This window comes from Nyctibius grandis, chromosome 15, assembly GCF_013368605.1.
Source record: "Nyctibius grandis isolate bNycGra1 chromosome 15, bNycGra1.pri, whole genome shotgun sequence".
Taxonomy (NCBI): Eukaryota; Metazoa; Chordata; class Aves; order Nyctibiiformes; family Nyctibiidae; genus Nyctibius; species Nyctibius grandis.
In genome coordinates, this window is record NC_090672.1 from 4,155,064 (window position 1) to 4,178,528 (window position 23,465).

At 36.6% G+C, this 23,465-nt stretch overlaps 1 protein-coding gene across 2 annotated transcripts in view; it reads right to left on the minus strand.

Moving 5' to 3' along the window:
• TBCD (tubulin folding cofactor D) overlaps window positions 1–23,465 on the minus strand; it is a 129,019-nt gene that overhangs the window by 100,782 nt on the left and 4,772 nt on the right. For both annotated transcript variants that reach the window (XM_068413043.1, XM_068413044.1), the window contains exons 5-13: window positions 23,139–23,240; window positions 21,427–21,573; window positions 20,529–20,584; window positions 16,633–16,765; window positions 8,463–8,508; window positions 4,994–5,126; window positions 3,684–3,826; window positions 2,808–2,868; window positions 2,314–2,388 (exon numbers count right to left, since the gene is read on the minus strand). In XM_068413043.1, coding sequence (XP_068269144.1) covers window positions 2,314–2,388; window positions 2,808–2,868; window positions 3,684–3,826; window positions 4,994–5,126; window positions 8,463–8,508; window positions 16,633–16,765; window positions 20,529–20,584; window positions 21,427–21,573; window positions 23,139–23,240 — 896 coding nt within the window. The remainder of the gene's footprint in view (window positions 1–2,313; window positions 2,389–2,807; window positions 2,869–3,683; window positions 3,827–4,993; window positions 5,127–8,462; window positions 8,509–16,632; window positions 16,766–20,528; window positions 20,585–21,426; window positions 21,574–23,138; window positions 23,241–23,465) is intronic.

Sequence of the window (23,465 nt, forward strand, 5' to 3'; positions counted from 1 at the left end):
TATTAGCCTCCTCCTAGCTCTGGCAATCAGCAATACAGAGACTTGCCAAGCCAGAGGCTGCAGCCAGAATGTCATATATAATAAACTCTGACAGGACTCTCGTCCATTAACTGGTATAATCCCTTTTGAACTCCCTTTACACTTTTGGCTTCCATAACGTCCTGTGGCAATGACTTCCACAGTTTAATTATAATTGCGTGAAAATGTACTTCCTGATGCTTCCCAGTTCTTGCATTATGAGAAAGAGTGAATAGGAAACAATTACTCTCTTTCCCTTTTTCTTTCATATTAATGATTTTATATATCTTCATTATATCCCTCTACTTTTTCTTTCCACTTGGAAGAATCCCCATCAGTTAAATCACTTTTCAGTGACTCAGTTTTGTTATCTCTTCCTTTCCTACTAATGCCTAACGTTCCATTTGCCTTCTTTTTCTGACAGCTGCTGAGCACTCCACTAACATTCTGACAAAACTATCAGTGACTTCAAGATGTCTTTCCTGAATAGTAATAACTGTTTTACAGCTAGCTGCATTTTTCCCTAAGTCCATTAGCTTGCATTCATTAGACATTATACTTCATATGTCATTTACTGTCTAGTTACTTAACTTAGGCTTCCATAATATTTTCTTTTCTGTCACCTTTAGTTTTCACTACATCAGCTATCTTTAAATCATCAATTGATTTCCTCACTCTGTTGTTCACCTTTTTTCCAGGATCTTTTATGAGTATCTTGAACAGCACAGGGCTCATGCAGACCCCCACAGGACTATGCTGATAATCTCACCACACTGTGAAAACGATCACTCATTTCTTCCCCATCTCTAGTCTTTTAATCTATCTACATATAAGAAATGCTTTCTTCTTATCCCAAGAGATATAACTTAAAGTGCCTCTGATGAGCAACTGACTTATTTTTATTTTGGTCACTAGATATTTAGTGCAAAGAATACAGAAGAGGTTCCCTTTGTCCTTGTCTACATTTGTTCCCAGGTGTTTCTGAAGAAAGCAGGTCACTCAATTACTAGTTGGATTACTCATCCCTATGACTTGAAAAACAAGGAAAGAAAACACAGTGAGTACAGGTCTTTGAAGCTCCAGGGATAATTGAGATCAGCAGCACCTCTTAAATTAATCACAGTAACGCAGTGGAAGTATTGGCTAAGTAGATATTTTCCTTGCAAGTTTTTAAGACTTTATACCTTCTTTTTTTAATGTGTTATTCTTTGAGCTGGTATTTTTAATTTGTACTCACAAGCAACATGAGAAGATTTTCTAAGACTGAGCACATCTGACTGACAAACTGAACCTTACCAATATTTTTTGCCAATAAAGAAATTATTCTTTTTGTTATTGGCTTAGTCTAAAACACTAGCTTAGATCTTAAAGCTCACATACTCAATGCAGACCTGATGAGCAACTTGATATAAAAAAAAGCATATCATACTTGTTTAGTAATTTAGTCCTTCACATGCTCTACATGGATGCAGAAACAAGACATCCAAGAATAAAGCGCATCAAAAGAACATCCCAGCAGCTATATGTGATCAAACCCAGGTTTCAGCTAGCCCTAAAGCCTCTCTCTGACGTGACCAACAGTACGTGCCTTGGTGTAGTATAAGAACAAGCATATTGCAGCACTCTCCAAAACACTTCCAAACTCTGGCGGATCATGGACAAGTTTGCATAAAAGAAAAACATTTTGTGTTCAGGCATAGACTCTTAACATCCACAACATCCTGCAGCAAGGAGTTTTGATAGTTTAACTATGTGCTGTGTGAATAACCACCACCTTTTCTTTATTCCAAACCTGCCACTTTAGCTTGCTTCTAATAATATAAAACCTAGAGGGCAATCATTTCCATGCCATTCTGGATTTCACAAACCTCTATTATACCCCTTTTATTCCTCACTCTTCCTAGACATTTTAGACTCCCATCAGATAGAGATTGCTTCTTATCTCTGGTGATCCTCAGAAACCTTTTCAGTATCAGTTCCAGTTCTACTATGTTTCTGAAGATGCACACAACACTCAAGAATAAGCACACAAGGAATTTTTAAAGCAGCAAGTTAATGAGCATTTTTTAGTTTTCCAAAGTCCACATTGCTTTAGAATGGGGTCAAGATGAAGGATGAGGAATAGTTTTTCTTTATTGAACATCCTTAGCACATCCGTGCCTTAGAAGATTTTGAAATCTAGGAGAAAGGCAAAAAAATTTACAGATTTTTAGACCTGTCTTCCTAACTGTTGCCCTCCTGTTTCATAAGCAGACATGTTTCAGATGCATGTAAAGCATGAAATAAGATTTTTACCTAAAACAGTCCAACAGAGACCCAATCACATCATCTGCTAATTCTTTTGGAAGTCTTCCAGTTATTCTACCAATTCTAGAGAAGTTAAAAGAAAAAAAAAAGCACAGAGTGATTCATTAGTACTGCATTTGATGAATAAGTCCTGTGAAAACTTTAGTTACTAGAACTTACAATAAGATGACTGACTTCAAGATGACAATGCACACCCTAACACCATTACCCTAAAACAACAATCTCAAACTTGAAGCAAAAGCTACACAGTAGCAAAATTAACACAGAAATACATTTTTTTGAAGTGAAATTTTCCTGAAGCCCAGTCCAATTTCATATCAGAAAAAGACACAAACATGGCTTCATACCATGAGCTGTGCTAAAGCCATTTGAATTAACTGTGAATATTGACAATACAAATTATCAAACATGGATTACATTAGACTGTATTTCTATGTTGTTTGTTTTAGTTTATTAGTTTAGAGTAACCATAAGAAACCTACCCTTTTGCTGCAGACCACCTGACAATAGTGTCCTTGTCTTTCAGTCCAACCAACAATTGCTCTGCAGATAATTTTATTTAAACAAAACAGATTATTCTTATTTAACAGCAGAAAGAGTTCTTAAAATGGTCAAAATTCATTTTTCTCTTAACATAACTACCCCTCAGTTTAAATAAAAATATTTGTATCTAGATTTCTTCTATTTGTCACACAAGCATGACTTGAAAACAAAGAAACAAGAAAGATGTCAACACCTTTTTCTAAAAGAGAAAATTTGGTTTGAAATCTTAAGTACTGGGGGAGATTCAAAATGGAGGTCATGGTGCTTTTTTCAGCAGTTCATTAGATTATTCAGTTATAGAAATCTTCTGATGCAATTCTTGCCTATTTCTTTACAGCATATCCACCAGCAAGCTAGCAGAGGACCTGCTGTATGACTACATACTAAAAAAAATGCTGTTCCTTTGATACTACCACAGCTTAAAAATTTCAACCAAAATTCTTTAGCTTTCATGAAACATGATTTTTTTTTGTTTTTCATTATTAATTTTAGTTCATCCTTCCATCTGTGAGAGGTTCAAGATCTCTCTCTCATATTACTGGATAAAATAGGTAAAATGCATTTCAATAACTCCATCCCCCAACCCCACAACAAATGCTACAGTACCGAGTTTCTGCTTGAGATGCCGAAATCCAAATCATTTGACAAAAATATAGTCTATTTTAATCAGTTGCACAGACCAAAATTTCATAGTCTTTCCAATTTTTCACATTAGCACAGACATCCACATGACTTTCTTAGCTCTAAGCAGGTTGTTTTACAATATATGTTTAATTTGCAGACATTGCAATAATTTCTGTGCAGTTTTAACACACCTACAACATTTTCAATCTCTCCTGGAATGTCATATTCCTCTTCATCATCAGCTTCATTAGCAGCAGCTGTTACCACTTGATTCTTCAAAACTGAACCCTGAGCTTGCAGATTGGCAGCCAGAGATCGACAGCCACGCTGGTATCTGCACAAGAAACAGACACAGTTGATTTATTTTTCTGATTTAAGTTCCAACTGAAATGGGTACATACTGTCATAAAGCCTGCTTGTCAAGTTACTACACCTCCCAGTGTACAGCTCCCCAGTTATTTAGTGGTTGCTTTAAAGGAAAGGGAAAAGTATCCCGTTCTCCTTCCTCCTGACCCAGTTGTCTCTTTTCCAAGGTGAGAAGAGCTAGGCTATTTAAATGGTTCCCTTCCATTATCTCTCCCCTTCCTGTTTCAGTTTAACCTACTTTCCACTGCTGACAACAAAGAGAAGCAAAATTCCCATGCCCTAAAAATCTCTCCTAAACCTAAAAAAAAATTAATAAAATCAACTTATTTAAAATTGTTTTTTAAATGTTAAAGCTAGCTCAGTACTTTCTGCCCAAGCTGTACTCAGATATTTAGCCTGTGGTGTAGATACATTCTTACAAAAGATATACTTTACATGCTAAACTGACTTTTGCCATTGGGCAAGGTACACTCTCCACCTAAAAAGAATTTTCTATGCCTAAGGACGTTCTCAAAAGTTGGTAAAAGAAATACAATAAAAATAGTCACCAAGGGAGCCTGCAATTTTAAAATATCAGTGCGAGAAATCTAAAAAAGAGTTTGCCCTCTGGCAATAAGTAAAACCAGACACCAAAACCTGACTAATATGCAAAACGAAAGTGGGATTGCAAACCACTTTTCCCCTGTGAACTTTCTATCGAATCAGGGTAGAACTATGTAATGGAAAAAGTTATGTTCACTCTTACAAAATTGTACTAAATCAACTTCAGTAACAAAGGTCACTGTCTTCCCATCTTTACCAAGTTATACATTGTATAGGAACAGGCTTCTGCTTGTGTAACGTGCAACATGAAAAGTCAAAAGATTTGCCTTGTCACAGCACTAGTTTACTATACCAAAATTGAAAAAAAAAAATACAGGAAACTAAATACAGCAGAAGAAATCTACTTTTCCCAAACAGTGCAAATGAAGAATGTGTTCATTCCCAAATAACACAGGGGTTTCTTTCTTTCTCTTTTAGGGGAGGGGAGGTTAGAAGGGCAGGAGGCCAGTAGTCAAATGTATGGATTTAGATACTTTTTAAGTTTTTTGAATGCTTTTGAATTTTTTTTAAACTGTTCCAGCTTTAAACTAACCTCCATTTTGCTACCTTCGGCTTCACAAATGTCATTCCAAGTCGTTGAACAAGTTTCATCCCTAGCTTGCGAAGAACCATCTGATTACTTTCTGAGAGCTTGCAGTTATCAAGACACTCAAGCACAGTAGGAGCTGTAAAAGAAAATAAACTTGCTAGAAAAACTGTTTAAAAAAAAAAATCTCAGTAGAAAATTTTGTAAAGTTTTGAAAGTTCTCTAGAAGATTTAGATTTTTAAAGGTATTACTGAAATGCAAATACCTTATTATCTACTTTGTAGTAGCTTTGACACTGGTCAAATAGTGGTAACATCCTTCACCTACCAAACAGGAATGATTGCTTTAAGGATTACTTTTGACTAGGAAAAGTATAATGAATCTAGATTCTAGGAGTATTTATGTGTCTCATTCTCAGTGGAAGTAACATGTTCAAGTATCTTTTGGGGTCTAAGAATTTTCAGTAGTCTAACAGAACCAGGAGTCAGAGAATCTAATTCCTTTACCCTGCAGACAGTTTCTGCATACTAAGAGAGTGTTCCCTTTCCTCATTTATTATTTTCATGCAGCACCAACTTAACTCCTCTGGCAAAGAAATTTTTATGACTATGAATGTCCATAAACATTTAGACATGAGAAATACTGTGTATGTGTAAACAATCAGCAACAAAACCTTTCATTTGGGCACTTCAAAGCTAACAAACTTATTTGTCCAGCAAAGTAAAAAAAAACATAGACAAAAGGAGAATCTTGGATTAATGAGTATAAAGTTCCAGGATTCAAAATTTTCACAAGGAACACGTTCCTGTTACAAATAAAGAGTCCTTTTGCATTTTCAGCCTGAAACAATTAATGATTGTTTTGAAGGCTGATCATATAGAGACTCACAACTTGGGCTCTGAAGGACCTATCATTCTTGCTACAAGCACTGCAAATATGGAATGATACTGGCAAAATACTCTGCAACCTCTTACTTCAGTCTCGCATCAGGCTTTTCAAAACACTAAGAGATCAAAGATGTAACAATTGTTTCAAAGTCTGAGAAATGGTAGGATGTGACTTAAAAATCTTTTCAGTTTAAAAAAGGCTTATGATTTATCCCGACATACTAATATTAATAAAATAATACAGGCAGACAAAAAGGTAAAGCCAGTAATGACTATTACTTCAATACCTTCCAGTAACATGGATTTTTTTGCAGTTGTAAAAGCTAGAGACACTAATGGTTTAGGAGGAAGATACGACAGAAACATCAATACTCACAGATAGAGAAAAAATTAAGAATATATAAATATAAGCCTCTTCCAAGCCCTGCCAACTCCTGAATCACTAAACTATCCACAGACCCATGATATGGCTTCAGGACTAGTTCTTATTTTTAAATCAAGTTCTATGTTGCAAAAGATTTCAGACAGTATGGTCCTTTAACATTTGTCTATTTTTTTCCTATTTGATTCTCAGATCTGTTATAAACTGTCATAAATAAAAATCTTGGTATTTTTTTTACCAAGATTTTTGGTCTCTCACATTTTCTTATCCCCAACAGTTTCTGTCTGAATATTTGCTTCTTAGTTGTGAGCATTCTATCTTTTCTATGGTAAATTTATTCATTGGTATGCCCCTGATTTTCCTCTTATTACCAGACTTATAACTACTTAACATATGCTTTTTGGCCTATGTGCCATATGCCAAAACATCTAATTTTACCAGCAGAGTTAATGTCGTGAGCTAAATATCTTCTTTTCATATTGATTATGACTATTGGGTTGTACAGTTGCATCTTTTAAATTACATAATTTTGTGTTATACCACATTCTATCTAGCCTGTTGTCTCCATTTAGCCCACACCCAGGGCTGAACAATAACCAGCTGTCCTATCACCCAAAACCTCCCCAGAGCTGAGAAAGGGAATTAGGAAAAGGAGGGAGACTCGTGGGCTGAAATTTAAACAGATTTAATAAAATAAGAAAACAAATATCAATACTAATACAAATGACACAAAGTTATACTCAGCTCATAGAGTGGTGGCAAGTCCCCTCAGGGATCACAACCATCGAGAAGAGAAAAGAAGAAAAAGGGAGGAGAAAGCAGAGCAAAAGAGTCCCCATGCCCACAAGCTTTCCCATTTATAGTGAACATGTTAATGTTACAGAATACACCTGTGGGCCAGCCTGGGGCAGCTGCCCTGGCTTACTGCTAATGGCCTTGATCACCATCCCACAGCTGGCCACAAACTGAAACTAAATGTAACAGAAAATTGATTCTATAAATTTTATCCCCACAAAACCAGGACACCTGTTTATTATTCTGCTTATCTGGCAGTCTTCTTACTCTTTAAGCTTCTGCAGTGCTATTTGCTATTTCTATGCAATGATGTTCCTCAATATTTTCTGTTTGTTCCTGAACAGCTGTACAGCACATCTGTCATTCCATTCTGTTTGTCTTCACTATCTTACCTCCATCTTTACACATATCTCAGGCGTTTTGTAAGGAAGCGTCTGCATCTCAGACTTAGTAACTGGGAGAATGAAAGTGTTGCCAGCTCTAGATCTACCAAGTTTCTTCTCAGAAGTCAAAATAATTCCATTAAGTGAAATCATAAGCATTCTAAAGTGAGTTTACATCATTGCTTGATTCCCATGAACAGCACAAACCACATTTCTGGTCCTTTGATAAGCTCCACAACTCTGGCAAGGTCTTTTGTAGTGTGTTGTAATCAGCCATCAGCCTTCCCTACCTCTCTGTACTGCTATCAACAAAAACCGAGCTAGTATTTTGCAGTCAGTTCTGACCATATTCCAGGATTCACCATGAGATTAATATAATTCCAACAGGCAGCTACATTGCTCAGGAACTTCTGTGCTCTCCTTTCAGGTACCTGTCTATCCCTAATTGCATCCATTATAATCTCTTTTCGCTAAAACCTTTTTCTCATTTCAGTAGTATCACTACATGATTCCAGCTGGGTCCGGTACACAGCAGGTTCTTCAAACTTGGGTTTTCTGAAATCCTGTGCTTACGTTAAAACTTGAAGATTTTCTGCAAAATTTTCAGCAGTAACATGTATAAAACCAGTTTATGTTCTAATGAATTTTTAAAAATATTTTCCGCATCTTATAGTTTATATGTCCTGTGTTCAGCTCCTGTATTATGCCAAGGGCCAACGTGATCACCTGCCAAATTCTCCAATAAGCTGTTCCAACAGAACATTCCCCAGCGGCATCTGGCTCCTCCCTCACTTTGTCATCTCTTCTTTTCCCCCCCCTCGTTTTGCATGCTTTATAACTTCCCTGTTGATTTCACTCTTTACAGCCTTGCTTGTTATCAGTTTAATCTTTCCATTCCTGTTACAAATAAAAGAGTCCTCCTGCATTTTCATATACCATTTTTAATATATATTGAATTATTTAAGATTTTTTATGGTTTCTTATTGGAGTGGCTTTAAAAACAAAAATAGGGATATTACAAACTTACCATATGGTAAACAATCTTCTCTTTTGCCATGTTTAAATAACTGTGCCTACAATTAAAATAGGGAAAAGAAACATGAGAATATAGAGATTCTAAAGCACAATATATCAAGCATGTACTTCTGAAATTCTTTTTAATGTTCTTGCAATAATCTGCAGTGTTTACTAATTTAAATAACATAAAAGAGTCTCAGGGTGTAGTTTTACTTCTTTGTAAGTCAATGCAAGTCAAGGATACTGTAGCCCAGTCCTCTCCTCCCATCCATACAATCACACAGGCAGCCAACTCAGCAAGCTGAATTGGCCAAAAAACACTCATGAGAGGATGAAGAAAAAAAAAAAAAGGAAAGAAAAAAAAGCAGGAAAAAAAAGCCAGTAGTTTTCAGCCAGCTCAGCTCTCTGAACCATCCAGCTCAGTGCTTGGTCACACAAGCTCAATGCAGGTGCAAGCACAGCACCTATGATCTCAAACAGCTCACGTTGCTTTGAACCTCTAAAAAGTGAAGCAGAAGTTGTGGAACATGAATAAAGGCAGGAGAACCAGGGGAACTCTATAGCCCGTTTGGGACTTCCTGACAATGAATGGCTCCAAACTGAACAAGCCTTGCTTATGATTTAGATGACCCAGCGCACAGTAAACACCAACACTTCGGTCACTGCTATGAAGCAGAACAGGTGGACACACGCGAGCGAGCTTAGTTATTAGTAGCAACCACACTCTGACAGCCAGGACACAGTACAGGCTAAACTGCTGAGTATTTTACCCTGTTTCTCCAACAGCTTTTGATAACTCCATGTTAAACTAAACAAAACCAGCTACAGAAATCTCTGACTGCAAGCCTGCTACAAATATACCTCCAACAGGCACTTTAATTCCTGGGCAAGGGATTTAAAGAAGCAAAGAGCTTCCAAAATAATGTTATATACAATTAAATATCCCAATAAGATTAAGCCCCAGCAATACAGTGAGACAAATGGACTGTTAACACCTGCCAAAAACATGTTACACATGTAAAGTTCCCTCATTTCACTTAGTATGCACCAAAACTAACGCGTTCAGTCACTTATTTTTCCTTGCTTTGTCATTCACCAGGAGAAAAATCTTCCTCAATAAATATGCCTAGGAGTTAAACAAGAACAGACTTACCTTAAAAATATGTACTTTCTCACACATACCAAATACACACATGCCTCCCGCACTGCAGGTGTGGTTAAGAGCAACAAAGGCAATAAAAACACCTCCAGGCTATGTACCCATTCTATTTTGTTTTGTTACTAAATTGCATTTTAAGATCCTAAATTAGCACTTCTGATCAGCTCTACTACAAGTTATACAGGGGAATTTGATAATATGTATTGAATTATTTAAGATTTTTAATGTTTTCATGAATAACTAGGTAATTGTAAAGCATCCTTTAAAACTACATTTACAAAGCAGAAATGCTAAGAACTACTTCAGGCCCAGAAGAACAGCTAATAGAAATAACTACCAACACAAATGGTACAAATATAGCACAGCCTTTATCACCATACCACATCAGTATTCAAAAGAACATACTTCCCACTAACATAACAATACTCTGCTTGTATTAAAAAGTCTAAAGAAAAGATGACAGAAAATGTGCAGATCTTTGGTATAATTAACAAATCTAGAGCGCCTCTAAAATTTTTCTGCCTCTTTGCTGAAACATGCAAAAGCTCATTTCTTCATCGCTTCGTTCCTATGGTCTGCTTTAAAAACCTATCGGATGGTTTCTTCACAAGGTTAGCAAGTTTGCAGTGGATGCTAGGAGATACTGCAGGATTTCTGCAGCACCTTGTCTTCACAATTCTGTACAAAAGCCCAGTCAAGAGCACATACTGTTTCTAAGGCACACACAGGCTGCCTCCAGATTATTAGGATTATATTCAAGCATATTCAAACAAAACACAGTATAATTTCTGAAGCAGTGATAATGTAAAGAAACAGCTTTTTAATATAGCCTTGGGAATGCTCCTGGAGAAATGCAGTTGGATGCCTACCCTCACACTTCTCAGCACACTGTCTGGGAGCTCCTGCAAAGAAGGAACAGAATCCTCAAAACATCTACGCATTTTCACTCTTACGTAGTTCCTAAATTCTGGCACCTTTCTACAAGTTTCTCCGTGAGTTTTCACCTCCTCAAGGCCAACTTTGAATTCAGTTCTGACTCCTCAGCAAAAACGTAACTAGAAGGTATCGACTCTAAGCAAGATGTGGGAAGAAATTAACACACACACAAGCAGGAAATGAGAAAACTCTTCAAATATTGTACAAGAAATTTTTTTTAATGCTTTTCTAAAAAAAAATAAGAAAACAGCCTCACACGCCTCTGAGTCTATTTAGAACTGTGAACTTGACAGATTCCATTTCACAACCATTTCCTTTATTTTCCAAACAAAAAAGTGAAACATACATTGTCTCCCTACGTTTCACTACATACTTAAACAACAAACTATTTTCATATCTAATCTTCAAGACAGAACATCTATTCTCAAACAAAATACTGCAAGAATTTATAATATACTTTCAGATGTTAAAATCATCACAGCAACTGCTGTAAATCAACTGACATATGGATTAAGGGATTTTATTTTATCGATGCAAGTTTTTAGGGGAAGTAAAAATTAACCAAAGAACACCCTAGCTATTGTGTTTAAATTAATAACCAAACTTAAAAAAAAATGGGACTTAATATTTACACGGGGTTTTTTTGATAGAATATTTTACCTACTGACTTTGGAATAAACATAGCTGAAAATGCCAAATGTCTGAAAGGAAGAAAAGTTCTGTTTGCACCCGTTAATGTCCACTGCAGGTCAGACAGAACATTCTACCAGACTATTGGCGTTTCAGTAAGTGATACATCAGGTATTTCTCTGTACCAGAGAAAAACTTAACAGTGATTTTTACAAAAAAAACCCAATTTTTATAGAAGTAAATAGGTAATAACCGAACTGTTCAGAACTACTCTTCAGATAGTCAACACAGCAGGAAATCCAGTGTCTGGGGTTTTTTCTGGTTGTAGAAATGTCAAGAAAAGAAGTTTCGTTACTTCTTTATGCAAAAACCCAAATTTCCCAAACTTCTGAGCTTACTAGATATATATTCCAGGGAAAATAAAAGAGCACTTCAACTGGTGTTGGCCTTTGGGGGTGGGGGGCAAAGGTACTTATTTTCTTCTGGCATGTACTACAAACTGTCATGCATTGAAGGTAAAGTTACTGTCTCAGAAAAATCCTGCAAACCTAGAGCTTACAGGGGTCCTACTAAAAAGAAAAGTATACGATGCATGAACAGAAAACATAAAAAAAATATAGAAAAAAAAAGACAAATCAGCATGACAGTATTCAGCTTAAACTTCCTGCCTTGAAGGAAGAAAAACATCCAAGGCACACCATTTTAAAAATCTGATACAAACAGAATAATTAATAAGCTTGGTTTGCCACCTGCATAGACATTTTAGTGTCAGCAACTAACAATACTGAAAGCAAGGAGCCTGTCTATTGGAGTATCCTGGCAATCAAAGTTACGCCATGGTCTCTTCACTTTAATGAGGACATACAGTGTACACTGACTTACCCAACCTGTTGAACTGTTGAAAAGTATGTGACTCCCTCTCTTATAAATAATTAAGCCACCTACAAATTAGAGAAAATCAGTGGTGTGCACGCAATGACGACTGTCAAGTCTGGTTTTGCTTTAGAAATAGCATGGTGCAAGGAAAACAAAACCTAGTTTCTTAGTAATCACAGAAGAAACACACCACACCTTCCAATTGTCTGCATAACCCACTTTAGGCCCGTCCTTCATGAGATATATCCATCAGGATCATCTCCAGGACATGTTCCCCAAGCTATACAAATCACCATTAAGGGTGGCCTGACTGTTTGGTAGCAAGCGTATCTTCCTGCCGAGCAGGAGACACAAGTCTGAATCTACCCTCTGGTTGTAACCGAGTCAAGGACTGGGAGGATAATTTCAGCCTCTATGGGAAGAGAGGAAAATGGTATCTTTCATTACTCTGGAGCACCCCCTAGTAGTCACACAACACCCAGCTCCAGGGAAAGCTATCAGCCATCCCTGCCCCCAGGCCAGATGTGGGGAGGTAAACAAGGTGAGGGAGGACATGCTGTCAGAATAATAAGTTCACTTAAAAGTAGAGAATATTTAATAAATTATATGTGCAGCTAATGGTAAAATAGATTAGTTAAAGTCCTTGTTCTTACTATGACTTCAACACAAATAGTACTCCTTCTGTAGGTCACGTATTTGTCAGCATATTGATAATGTCAGCATCAACATGGTAATTAAGGTGACAAACATCACTACAGAGCCCAGTTAAATGGGTGGCAGGAGTTCAGTTTTCATAAGATCTTAGTTATTTATCAGTTGAAAGTCTGAAAAGTTTAGACTAACACATGGAGAGCTAACACAATAGCTCCTTTCCATCTTAACAAGACTACCCAAAAACACGGATCTGAGGTAGTCGGAAGGAAAAGAAAAAATTATCTGCTTCAGACAGCACTATATTCTAACAGGAAAAAGAAATAGTCTTATGATAACAGAACTTCTGAACTTTGAACTAACCACAATATTTCTGGTGAGAATGAAAAAACTCAGAAGCATCAGACAAGGCCACATTAGAATACTCTGTGCCACTAAAAAAGAGAGGAGAGACAGTCTTTGAGAAAGGGGACAGTGCCCTTGGTATCCGCAGAGATAAAAACTTTTTTCTTCTCCTTATATCAACACTGCTTTTTGAACACCTTTATCCCCAAACCACTAAACAACAAGACCTTTTTAAAAAAATAACGCCAATAGACAATCCTAGCATGGTTAATTCTTTGAGAATGCCAAAAATATAGAGACTTGGGAAACATTCTATTTGGAAATATTCTATTTTTGTGCCTCTGGGTCTGAAAGAATAGAGTTAGAGAGTTCTTTCTTCCCTGGAGCAAAATTTACATAAGCATGTAGCTATTGCTAAATAACTTTTGCATTAGAGACAGCTCAGGGAAATGCCTTGTTCTTAAGACTCTCGAGTTTCATCAGATCACTGTGTAGGGCGTTTTATTTTTTTTAATTATTACTCACACTTGTATACTGAATCACTTATAAAACAAATAAGGTTTAATAAGTTTCAATGCCCAAGGCTACCTCAACATGATGACATCTCTGTCACGCAAGAACTGGGAGTGCTACACCCTGCAGCAATAACTAAAAAGCTGTTTGATATAATGGCAGGTTTAAAAGCAAACCTCCAGACCAAGAGAATTTAAAATGCAGATTCTTGAAACAGGCTAGAAGTTTCCTTCAAGTAAACAAATGTTATAAAAAAAATGTAGCAATTTCTTATTAATCCAACATTTATAACCCTTCAAATATACAAAGTATCCAAGCATAAAAGTGAATTTAATTCAATACTGCAATGCTAGTTTCAACAAAAGAGGGCAGTTTTAAAAACTGAATCTGAACTACTGCAAGCAATGATTCCTGCTAGTGCACACCTGTTGTGAAATGATATATTACTGACGACAGGTGTAAAGAAAAAAAAGAAAAAAGCATCAGTGGAATTAAAATGTGTAATGCGGGCTGCGTGTTTCAACAGGAATCATGAAACAGTAGTACTTGTTCTACACATAATGCTGAGTTAGATTAAACAGTAGCATACCTAATCACCAAGACTTAAGGCCACAAGGAGGCAGATCAAAGTGCAGCAACGTCGAACTACTCATTGCGTACCTAACTTGCAGTTTCAGTTCATTGAAATGCAAGAGTTTCATGGGCTTTTTTAAACAGTTTTGCCATGCCAAAATCACTACAAGCTATTTCCTAAACGCAGACCATAAGCAGCATAATATCATAATGTGACTGAAATCCACCCTGTTAGGGGCAGCCCTAAACTGATCCGATAAAGAGAGAAAAGACTTTTTATCCCCACACTGGTGGGTTACGCTCCTGAAACCTGTCCCATTCCCAAAACCTGCCTTGCTGTACTGACCAGAAACTGAAAAATGGTCTTTTTTCTCCTGCTTGTTCAGAGAGAAATGCCCAGGCCACTACAGTTTGACTCTTAAAGTAACAAAGTGCTGGAGGAATCCAAGGGCAAAGAATTTTGAAGCTTGTTGACACAAGTTTTAGTTGTCCCTCATGAGGATGTGTTCTGCTTTATACACTTAGCAATTACTTAGAATGTTTCTGTACAGGCTGTTAGAATCTTGTATGTTTAGGAGAAAAGGTTTACTTATTTTAAACACTGCTTTTATTTTCAGCTGATATTTTCAGTTTAACATGCTATCGTTACAAGTGTGTTACAAAATTCTTAATACTAAACTCCTGAAATAAATATTTCCTACTGCACTTAAGCATGTCTGCATACACACACACCTGCATACGTATCATTCTGAAAACCTTTATTCCCTAATGATATAATTCATGCTTACATTGTAGCACCTGTAGAAATTAAAAACTGAAGAGTGAATGCAAGAAAATGCTTTAAAAATTCAATCTGCTCATATCTACCAACTGGAACAGGAGTTATGAGCTGTTGGATACAAATAAAACTGGCCTGATAAATACTTTCTCCTATCCCACAGAGGAGGAAAAAATCATATAAATGCAAGAAGGCAGGCTTCTGCTTCCAGGTATATTGTATCACCTTCTAGTTTCGATTCTACTTGTTAAGTATTCACCTGTTTCGCTTAGTATGCACTAATGAACAGGTGGATAGAGCCAAAGCCAAACTCAAAGGAATTATGACAAAACACTAATGTATTATACATCCTACAGGTCTCATCATGCACCTAGAATGGCAGTCTCCCTTTCCAGATCTGACAATAAAATGATGAAACATCATTCTGTCTTTTGAAACACACTGCAACGCATACAAATAATGCTTCCTCCTGCTTAAGCAACAAGTCCGAAGTTATTCTAAATATAGATCATTTCTTGTATCTTCTGATTTGGAAGAGCTGCTAAAAAAAACCAAAAAAACCCAACAAAACACACGCCACACACTTGTTCCAGAACTTTGCTTTGATGTTTAGTAACATACTGCACACAAGTCCTCATAGGAATTATTAAAAAAGAGCTGCAAATTTATGCAAATTACAGAAACTTGTACAAACACCAGCAAATCCTTAAACCTGTGCAAAGCCTGTACAAGAGCCTGTCATCTGACTTTGCTTGCGCTACTTCGACTTTGGTCGACAACAAAAACAAGAAGGAACAGCTCCACCCACACAAACTCCCCCATTCCACCCAAATGTAATTCGGACATTAAAACTGGAACAGATACCAGAACTGTTACTCAAGTATTTCAAAATGCACACCAACACTTTTAAGGGTGTAAAAAGACAAGAAAGCTTTTATAAAAGCTATTCTTAGAACGTACAAGAGGAGTGCTATCATATAACAGTGGTTCAGGCAGAGTTTCCCATGTATAGTATATACATTTTAAAATCCAAACTAAGAATTCCGCTCTTTGAGTCATAAACTATTGTTACTTCACAAGGTAAGGAGCATTAAACAAAAAAATTGTTCAGATTAGCACGGAAAACCACAGGAAACAGTGCGTTTTTTCAGACTACTCAAGGACACTGTCTAACAAGTTTAGTATGTCTTATTAAAACTACTGAGAACAGTATTTTAGTTGGAGAAGAATCGGTACAACTTTCAAGAATCACTTGCATTTTAGTTACCAGTTCTGAAAAGTCTAGGAGGGACCACTACTATATCAGAAGCCCAACCTCTTCATTTTGTACAGTTCCAATTATTTAATTTATTTCACAGGTTTTCTTCAAAGCAAAAAAAAAAACAAAAAAACAAAAAACAACCCCAACCCAAGCTGAATTATTAAATGACTACTAATATCTAATCAGATATTTAAAAGTATTTTTGAAAGTTATTTATCAGTATCTATACTGGCAACTTCACTTTCATTTGGTGAAGACAAGAATACTTAAAGAAAATACACACACATGGGAAGTTACATCTTCAAAACAGTTGTGGAGGGAATTCTAACTGCATATTATCTTAATCTTTTTTAATAAACAGGAACCTCTCTGTGCATTTGCAATTAAATGTCTACCATAGCAGTATCATCTGATCATAAATACAACCATCGATCTTTTAAAGCAAAAACAGTATTTACCAGGGCCTGGAGCATGCCGTTCATAACAACAGTCCCCTCCATGGTCTGGAAGGAGGATTTAGATAACATTGAAAGGGTCCAGTCCAGGAAGTCTGCCATCCTTTTTTGCCTGACATCAAGGCGGACAATAAACCTGTCACAGGAAAAAAAAACAAAACACTGCCGTTACAAACTTTATGACTCTCATTGAAAAATAACTTTCCTGCTATCCAAACTGGTTGCAGTTCCTAAAAACAATTCTCCAATGGATATTTTCCTAAATTGCTGAGGGTGGGAACACTCCAAACCATCATATGTTTATCCCTTCTATTTCTGAGCAAGGCTCTGACCCAGAATTTCACTTTCACTTCAAACCAACCTATAAACTTGGATTCTAGAGATTTCTCCTCTTTATTTAAAGCAACGAACTTTCAAAGGTCCCACTGTTACCAGCCAGGCCCATAAACAGTAATCATTAGTGCTATATTTGTTTTTTCAGATATTTGAAAAGGTCAAACACTTGTTATTTAACACACTGGATGGGTCAAGAGACACATTTTTACCCATCTTACAGCGGGCAGAAGAGGTTCATCATGGTTAAACTACTTCCCCAAACCTATACTCGGTCATCGTCAGTGCCAGCCAAGCTACAGTTGGGGCATCTGCTTCAGTTATCTAATTTAGTATTCTTAGCACCTAAAATTAGGGTCCTGTTCCAGCAGAGATTCAGACTAAATTACGAAACCTTGTTCTCAGTGCAATCAAAGGAAACAACAAGGTACACGGGACAGCCCACAAAGGACAGTTCATAGCACTTACAGAAGGATGTGTGCAGAGCCTGCGTCTGGTCACTTTACACACTTACAAATTAAATGGGGAGCTGCACCAAGAGCTAACTAACGGGGACTATTAAATACAGACAACACAGGAAACAGTGAGCAAACGTGACTTTAAAGTACGTATCTATTGTGTTCAGCAAGAGAACAATGAGGATTTGGGGGAGGGGTTAGTTGCAGAGGGGTGGTTTGTTTTCTAACAGAGCAGCAAGGACAAAGCCTTCTTTTGCACAACAGCGCAGGTAACAGAAGTAACCTGTAAAGCAGATGAACTGGTTCCTAGACCCTTTCTCAGCCCAAAGGAGTTTAAATCTTAATTTCTCAAAGGAATGCCCTAACCTCCAGACTAGAAGCAAGATAAGGATAAGCCTCATCTCCTCCTACTGCAATCAGGTCACTGAGCAGACAGAAAAGAGAATTCATGCAACAAGCTCCAGCTCCTTTGCCCTATGAGAAGTAAATTACTTTGGAAAACAGAAGTCTTGGATCCTGATGTTCTAAACTTCACTTGAAATTCATAAACTCCTTAGAACAGGAATCAGAACCCAGACTTTCTCTTTCTCCCCAAGGAGTTTCCTACTCAGTGTGTTACAGAGTTAGACTCCTCTATCTTACCTCTCTGTCTGTCCTAGGACTTCTGTATTCCTGCCTACCTAACAGTCTAACTTTAAGAAGATGAAACAGTGATCTCATGTCAGAATAACTACGCCTGTTCATTAGAGAAACGTTTTGGGATGTGCAAGCACTGAATTCAAGTGCACCAAGGCCAAAAGGCCTCAGACTGGGGTCTTCTAATTCCTGGTGAAGTGTTTTAAACATTAGGCTATTTTGAAAATGGTGTTTTCATAATAAACTAAATAATTGTAAGTACACTAAATAGTAATTTTGCTCCCATGACAGTCTTACACACCTTGATGCAGCTGCTACTAGAACTAGCTAACCGTATTCCATCACCTTATTTGTTATGAGTATATACTTTTAGTAAAAATTAATTCAGCCAATAAAATCAAAGTGAAGAGAACATTAAGACAACTGCCAATAACATGTCTGCATAGTACCCTGCATTAGGATGCAAGGCACTTACGAAATCCCCCTGAAATACAGGGTTTAGCACTGCATGAACACAAAGTTCTGATGAATGCAATGCTGTAATCAATCACATTACTACACATGGACATATATATATATGCTTCCACTAGAAATTTATTTTTACAGATACCTGGAGTGCAAATGAAGTGCAAATTCAATTAGTATAATGTAATGAAAGAATCTTTTTAAATTACTGTCATCCTTCCTTGAGGAGGCTTCCAAATACTGGATGTACCTTCAAGAGTCTATCACAGTTGGTTGATTTGTTTTTTTTTCTGGGTTTTTAGGAAGTGAAGAAGATAAAGGGCACATTCAGGCACATATGACTGCTCAAGAACAATTCACTCTTGTCATACTTTCACCTCAAATCCTCTGCTTCTGTCAACTTGTGACAAGACGGATTACCAATGCAGATATATAAATATCCTAGAAAAGCAACTTCCAATTATCACTTCCAAAATGACTGCAAACACTGATTAGGATAAGGAGACAAACCTACATTCTGTCACAAACCTACATTCATGCCAGTATGTAACTGGCAAGACTATTTACTAAAGCCTATTCAAATGATTCATGCACTCACTTAAACTTTGCTCTGAAATACTTTAGAGTAAATCAGAAAAGTACAGGACTATTCACCAGAGAACTATGATTCTGGTCTCAACTCCATGATTTTTTCGCATGACAGTCAGTTCTAAAACAAGAGAGTGTTTGTTTTGTCATCAGATTCAGAACTGTAGCATTATACTCACTAAATACAAATTTCTAAAGCATTGAGTCCTTTAAAATAAGTACATGGACAGTTATTTCCCAAAAAGACAGTTAGGATCTGCTCTACTAAATGTTGTATTTAACACCTATTTTGACACAATTAATCCCACAAATTCTGTGCCTCTTAATCCAGCGAAAAACCTTAACACAGATTTTATTGTTCAGACTAGCTACCCACATCCACTATCAACATTTCGTCTTATTCACCCTACAGAGCCTCTGCTCCTATAGCTACGCTGGCAAAACTACGTTGGCAGAGCCCTCTAGTGTGGACACAGTATAAGGCAGTGCAAAGCTGCTGGGGTTTTGCTTGCTTTAAAAAGAAATAAAAAAAGAAAAGAAAAGCCAAACGACAAACTGAGCTGACTAAAGCCCTCTTCCACTAGAATATATTGGAATATGTACTGTGATATATACTAAAAAAGAGATATGTGCATACTAGCACAATTTATGGTCTTTGTAATTTATTTTCCTATGCATCACAAATGAAACCAATCTCCACTAATGCACTAGAAGAAGAAGAGATCCAAAAGTTCGTGATTTCAAATTTATAAACAACCCTAACATCAGTATTACTGAAGTGATGAAAAAAATGTCAGAACAACTGCACCTCTGTCACAAATTGTTCAGTGTCTGAACACCAACTGTGGAAAACAATGGGATTTAGAAAGTTCCATTATCCCACAGCTGTTTCATTCAATGAATTATTTGACAACATTAAACCTAAGAAAACAGAAGTATTGTCTTCTGTATGAGAGAAGGAAGAAAGTGACAAGAGGGCTACCAAGAAAATTAATTCTAGCATTACTATTTCCTTTTACATAACTTAAGTACTACTAGGAAACATCAAGCCAGTAATACTAAATACCAGTTCTCTATTTACCGTGCAACACTGTAAAAATCAGCAGGAACACAAAGTAACTGTATCTTTCTGAAACCCTATAGCATAAACCAGTCCCTAGAAGGCAATTTGAACAGTGTCCTGTTAACAGTGAAGATCTGTGATAGATACCTGCTCCTCTAGTAAGCAGAAGAAAACACAGCATTTCCAATAATAAACATACTATTGGATCTGATTCAAGCAAGTTTAACATCCCACATACAGCTGGCAACTTCCAGTCCTCCCAACGCTGTCATTAGTAGCATGCCAGACTAAAAAATGGCAGGAGAAATGGGAGTTAGCTTTTTTCCTTTCTGCCAAGAAGCACAAAAGAGACTTACTTTGAAACCAGTACAGCAGCAGCATCTCGAGCCTTATCACTGACAACCAAGTAACACTAAAGGTAAAAGAAAACTAACTGTAAAAGAATTCATACATGTAGATTTAATAACAACTATGTAACGTCTTTGTACACAAATATACTACTTAATACTTATGATTACAAATATTATGATTGCATATATTATGTAATTATTATGATTACAAACTGAGCTTAAGATCATAAAAAGTAAATTTACCATTTAACAAACAGTATCTCAGACAACAGAGTCTCCCTTCTAGCGTCTTTCAAAGCAAGTTTACCTTTACTGAGACCTTAACTTACAGTCATATTTGTGCTACTACATGCCTACAAGTGACAAGCCACTTAAGTGCTGCAAGTGTCAAAAGCACAAGCTGTTCAGGTATTTGTGGGGAGGGGGTGGTTTTCTATTTTTATCTTACAGGGGTGACAAGTTAGCCACTTCAGCTTACGCCTAGTGAAATTTTATTACCTTTGTTGAAAATTCTTCATGCAGTCATAGCTTCCAATGTTACCCATCCTGATCGAATGCTAATTTCCTATATAAATCATCAAACTTGGCTTTCAGAAAAAGCTAGCTAGTACTTTCAAACGCTAAAAGCTGTTAACATAATCAAAGGCATGCATTCATATCAGACAATCATCAAATAAGATAGCTTATTACTTCAGGGAGAACAAGTAACAGTCTCATCTGACACTAAAGCAGCAAAGAACATACTGAAGATTCCAAAACTATGGATAAATTCTTTATAGATTAGATACAGAAAATATGGGCTTAAATAATATTCTGAAAAGCCAATAATATATTACATATTGAAAGATAAAGCCTAAGAAAAATGTCACAGGTTTGAAAGCATTACAAGATGTATTACACTTACTTTTGCTATTTTAAGTATGCGATCCATTGTTGGCACACGAGCATGCCCTTCCTCAGAAATAATATCTCCATCAAAACGGGCCAGATCAAAAGGTATCAAACATATCATGGAAAGCCATAATAAAAGCATATAACGAGTTTCCCAAGTCTGGAAAAGAATGATGAAATAAAATATGCACTCCATTTTCCCCAACATATTCCAAGAAAGTGCCCAGAGCACAAACTACCCACTAGCTCCAAGGAACTTTCGAAGTAAGATGATAAAAGGAAACTGAACCTGAATGCTCTGAAACACCAAAGGAGACAGAACTACAAGAGATTCCAAACAGAAAAACTGTAACAAAATTAATGGGCCCTCCCCTCTGAATCTGAAATCTAGACAAGTTTATTTCCTTTCCAAAGCCCATTTGTGCCTCCAGCCACAAATATGAGAGAAGGTTTACTGAAACAATGTCAGATGTGTTTTGAGAGATAGACAAGAAGGAACTTTCATAAACTTTAAAGCTATACAACTACATCAACAACAGCAGCAAAGTGTTCAGAAGCTATAATGTTTATTAAAAAATTACTTGAATTTAGAGCAGCAATTATTGTCTTCCTACCCATGGTTTTGTTCCTTATAACAGATGACGATCTCTCTTAAAATTCATTTACCTTAATAAGCCTTCTAGAATTCTTATTTTTCCTTATTCAAAAATACAAGATTATGAACTACAGTATCTTGGAGTTGGACTTGATGATCCTGATGGGTCCCTTCCAACTTGAGACATTCTATGATTCTATGATATCAATCCATGCTTAAAAATTCTTTGCTTAAACATTTTTTTACATCAGAATTCTTGCCCAGAACATTCCCAGCCAAATAAAACTAACTCAGGACACATAATAAAGTGGTGTCACACTGTTTTTTCAAATTGCAAACAGGTAGAAAAAAAAATCTGAAATTCTCTCTTATTTTTCCACACCCAGGAATATATTATCAGAAGGCAAAAATCCAAGCAATTCATGCCTCATGCCATAATTGTGCCATTTTCTCCAATCTTCACCTCCCTCCTTTCAAAAGAAAGGGGGAAAAAAATCCCAACCCTCACAGTCCTGACGATAGATATTGGGGGGTTGGGGAAGAATAAAACATTTTATGAAATTAAACAAGGGAAATTAACTATCTTCTTCATTTCCTCACCAAAATAGAAGTTCTCACACTGACTTTGACAAAATCCAAAGGTTTAAAAAAGTCTGTTTATATTAAGAAACAGGAATAAATACATAAAACCTAAAATACTGTTTCCTGTGATTTTACTTTTATGACTTCAAGCTAAGTCAACGTGACCGTTAATGATATGCATAGCAGGAAGAGGATTTTTCAGTTACTCCTTTTATAAGTCCAATATCTTTTACTGCCTTTCTTATTACTGTTGTTTCAATTGATTTGTTCCCTTATAAGAGCGTTTAAAGATTTTACTTGCACCTCAACTGCCTCACTTCTAAATCCTTAGAACATATCCCATGAAAGAAAACCACAAGACCTCTCCTTCAATAAGACATTTCGCTTTCGACAAGATGCCTTTCATACCAAATCCAGATGTTCAGTTAACACCCGACAGGCTATATCACTGCTTTATACATTTTCTTCCAGATTTTTTTCTTACACCATTCATCAGCTTTTTCTGATGGAGACATAAAAGTTAAACAAGAAGTACAGCAAGTTCTCACCTCAGAGTCTTTTGGGTTCTGGTCTACAAGCATATCCAAAACAGGCTGTAGATCACCTACTTCATGAGGAAACAGTGGGAGGAAACGTTTGTACCCTCTCACCTGCAGCAGAAAATTTCAAAACTTAGTAAGCCATCTGACATCATCAAGTACTGGGGAAAAAGAGAAGACCCCTTGAGAAGCTTCTTGTATATGAACCTCATGTAGTAAGAACAGTAAGGATATGAACTAAGATCTTAAATACCTTCAGATTTTTGCATGTTTACAAACAGTAAGTAGCTTGTAGTAAATACTAAAGTAGCAAACATAGTAAGTACTAAGTAGTAA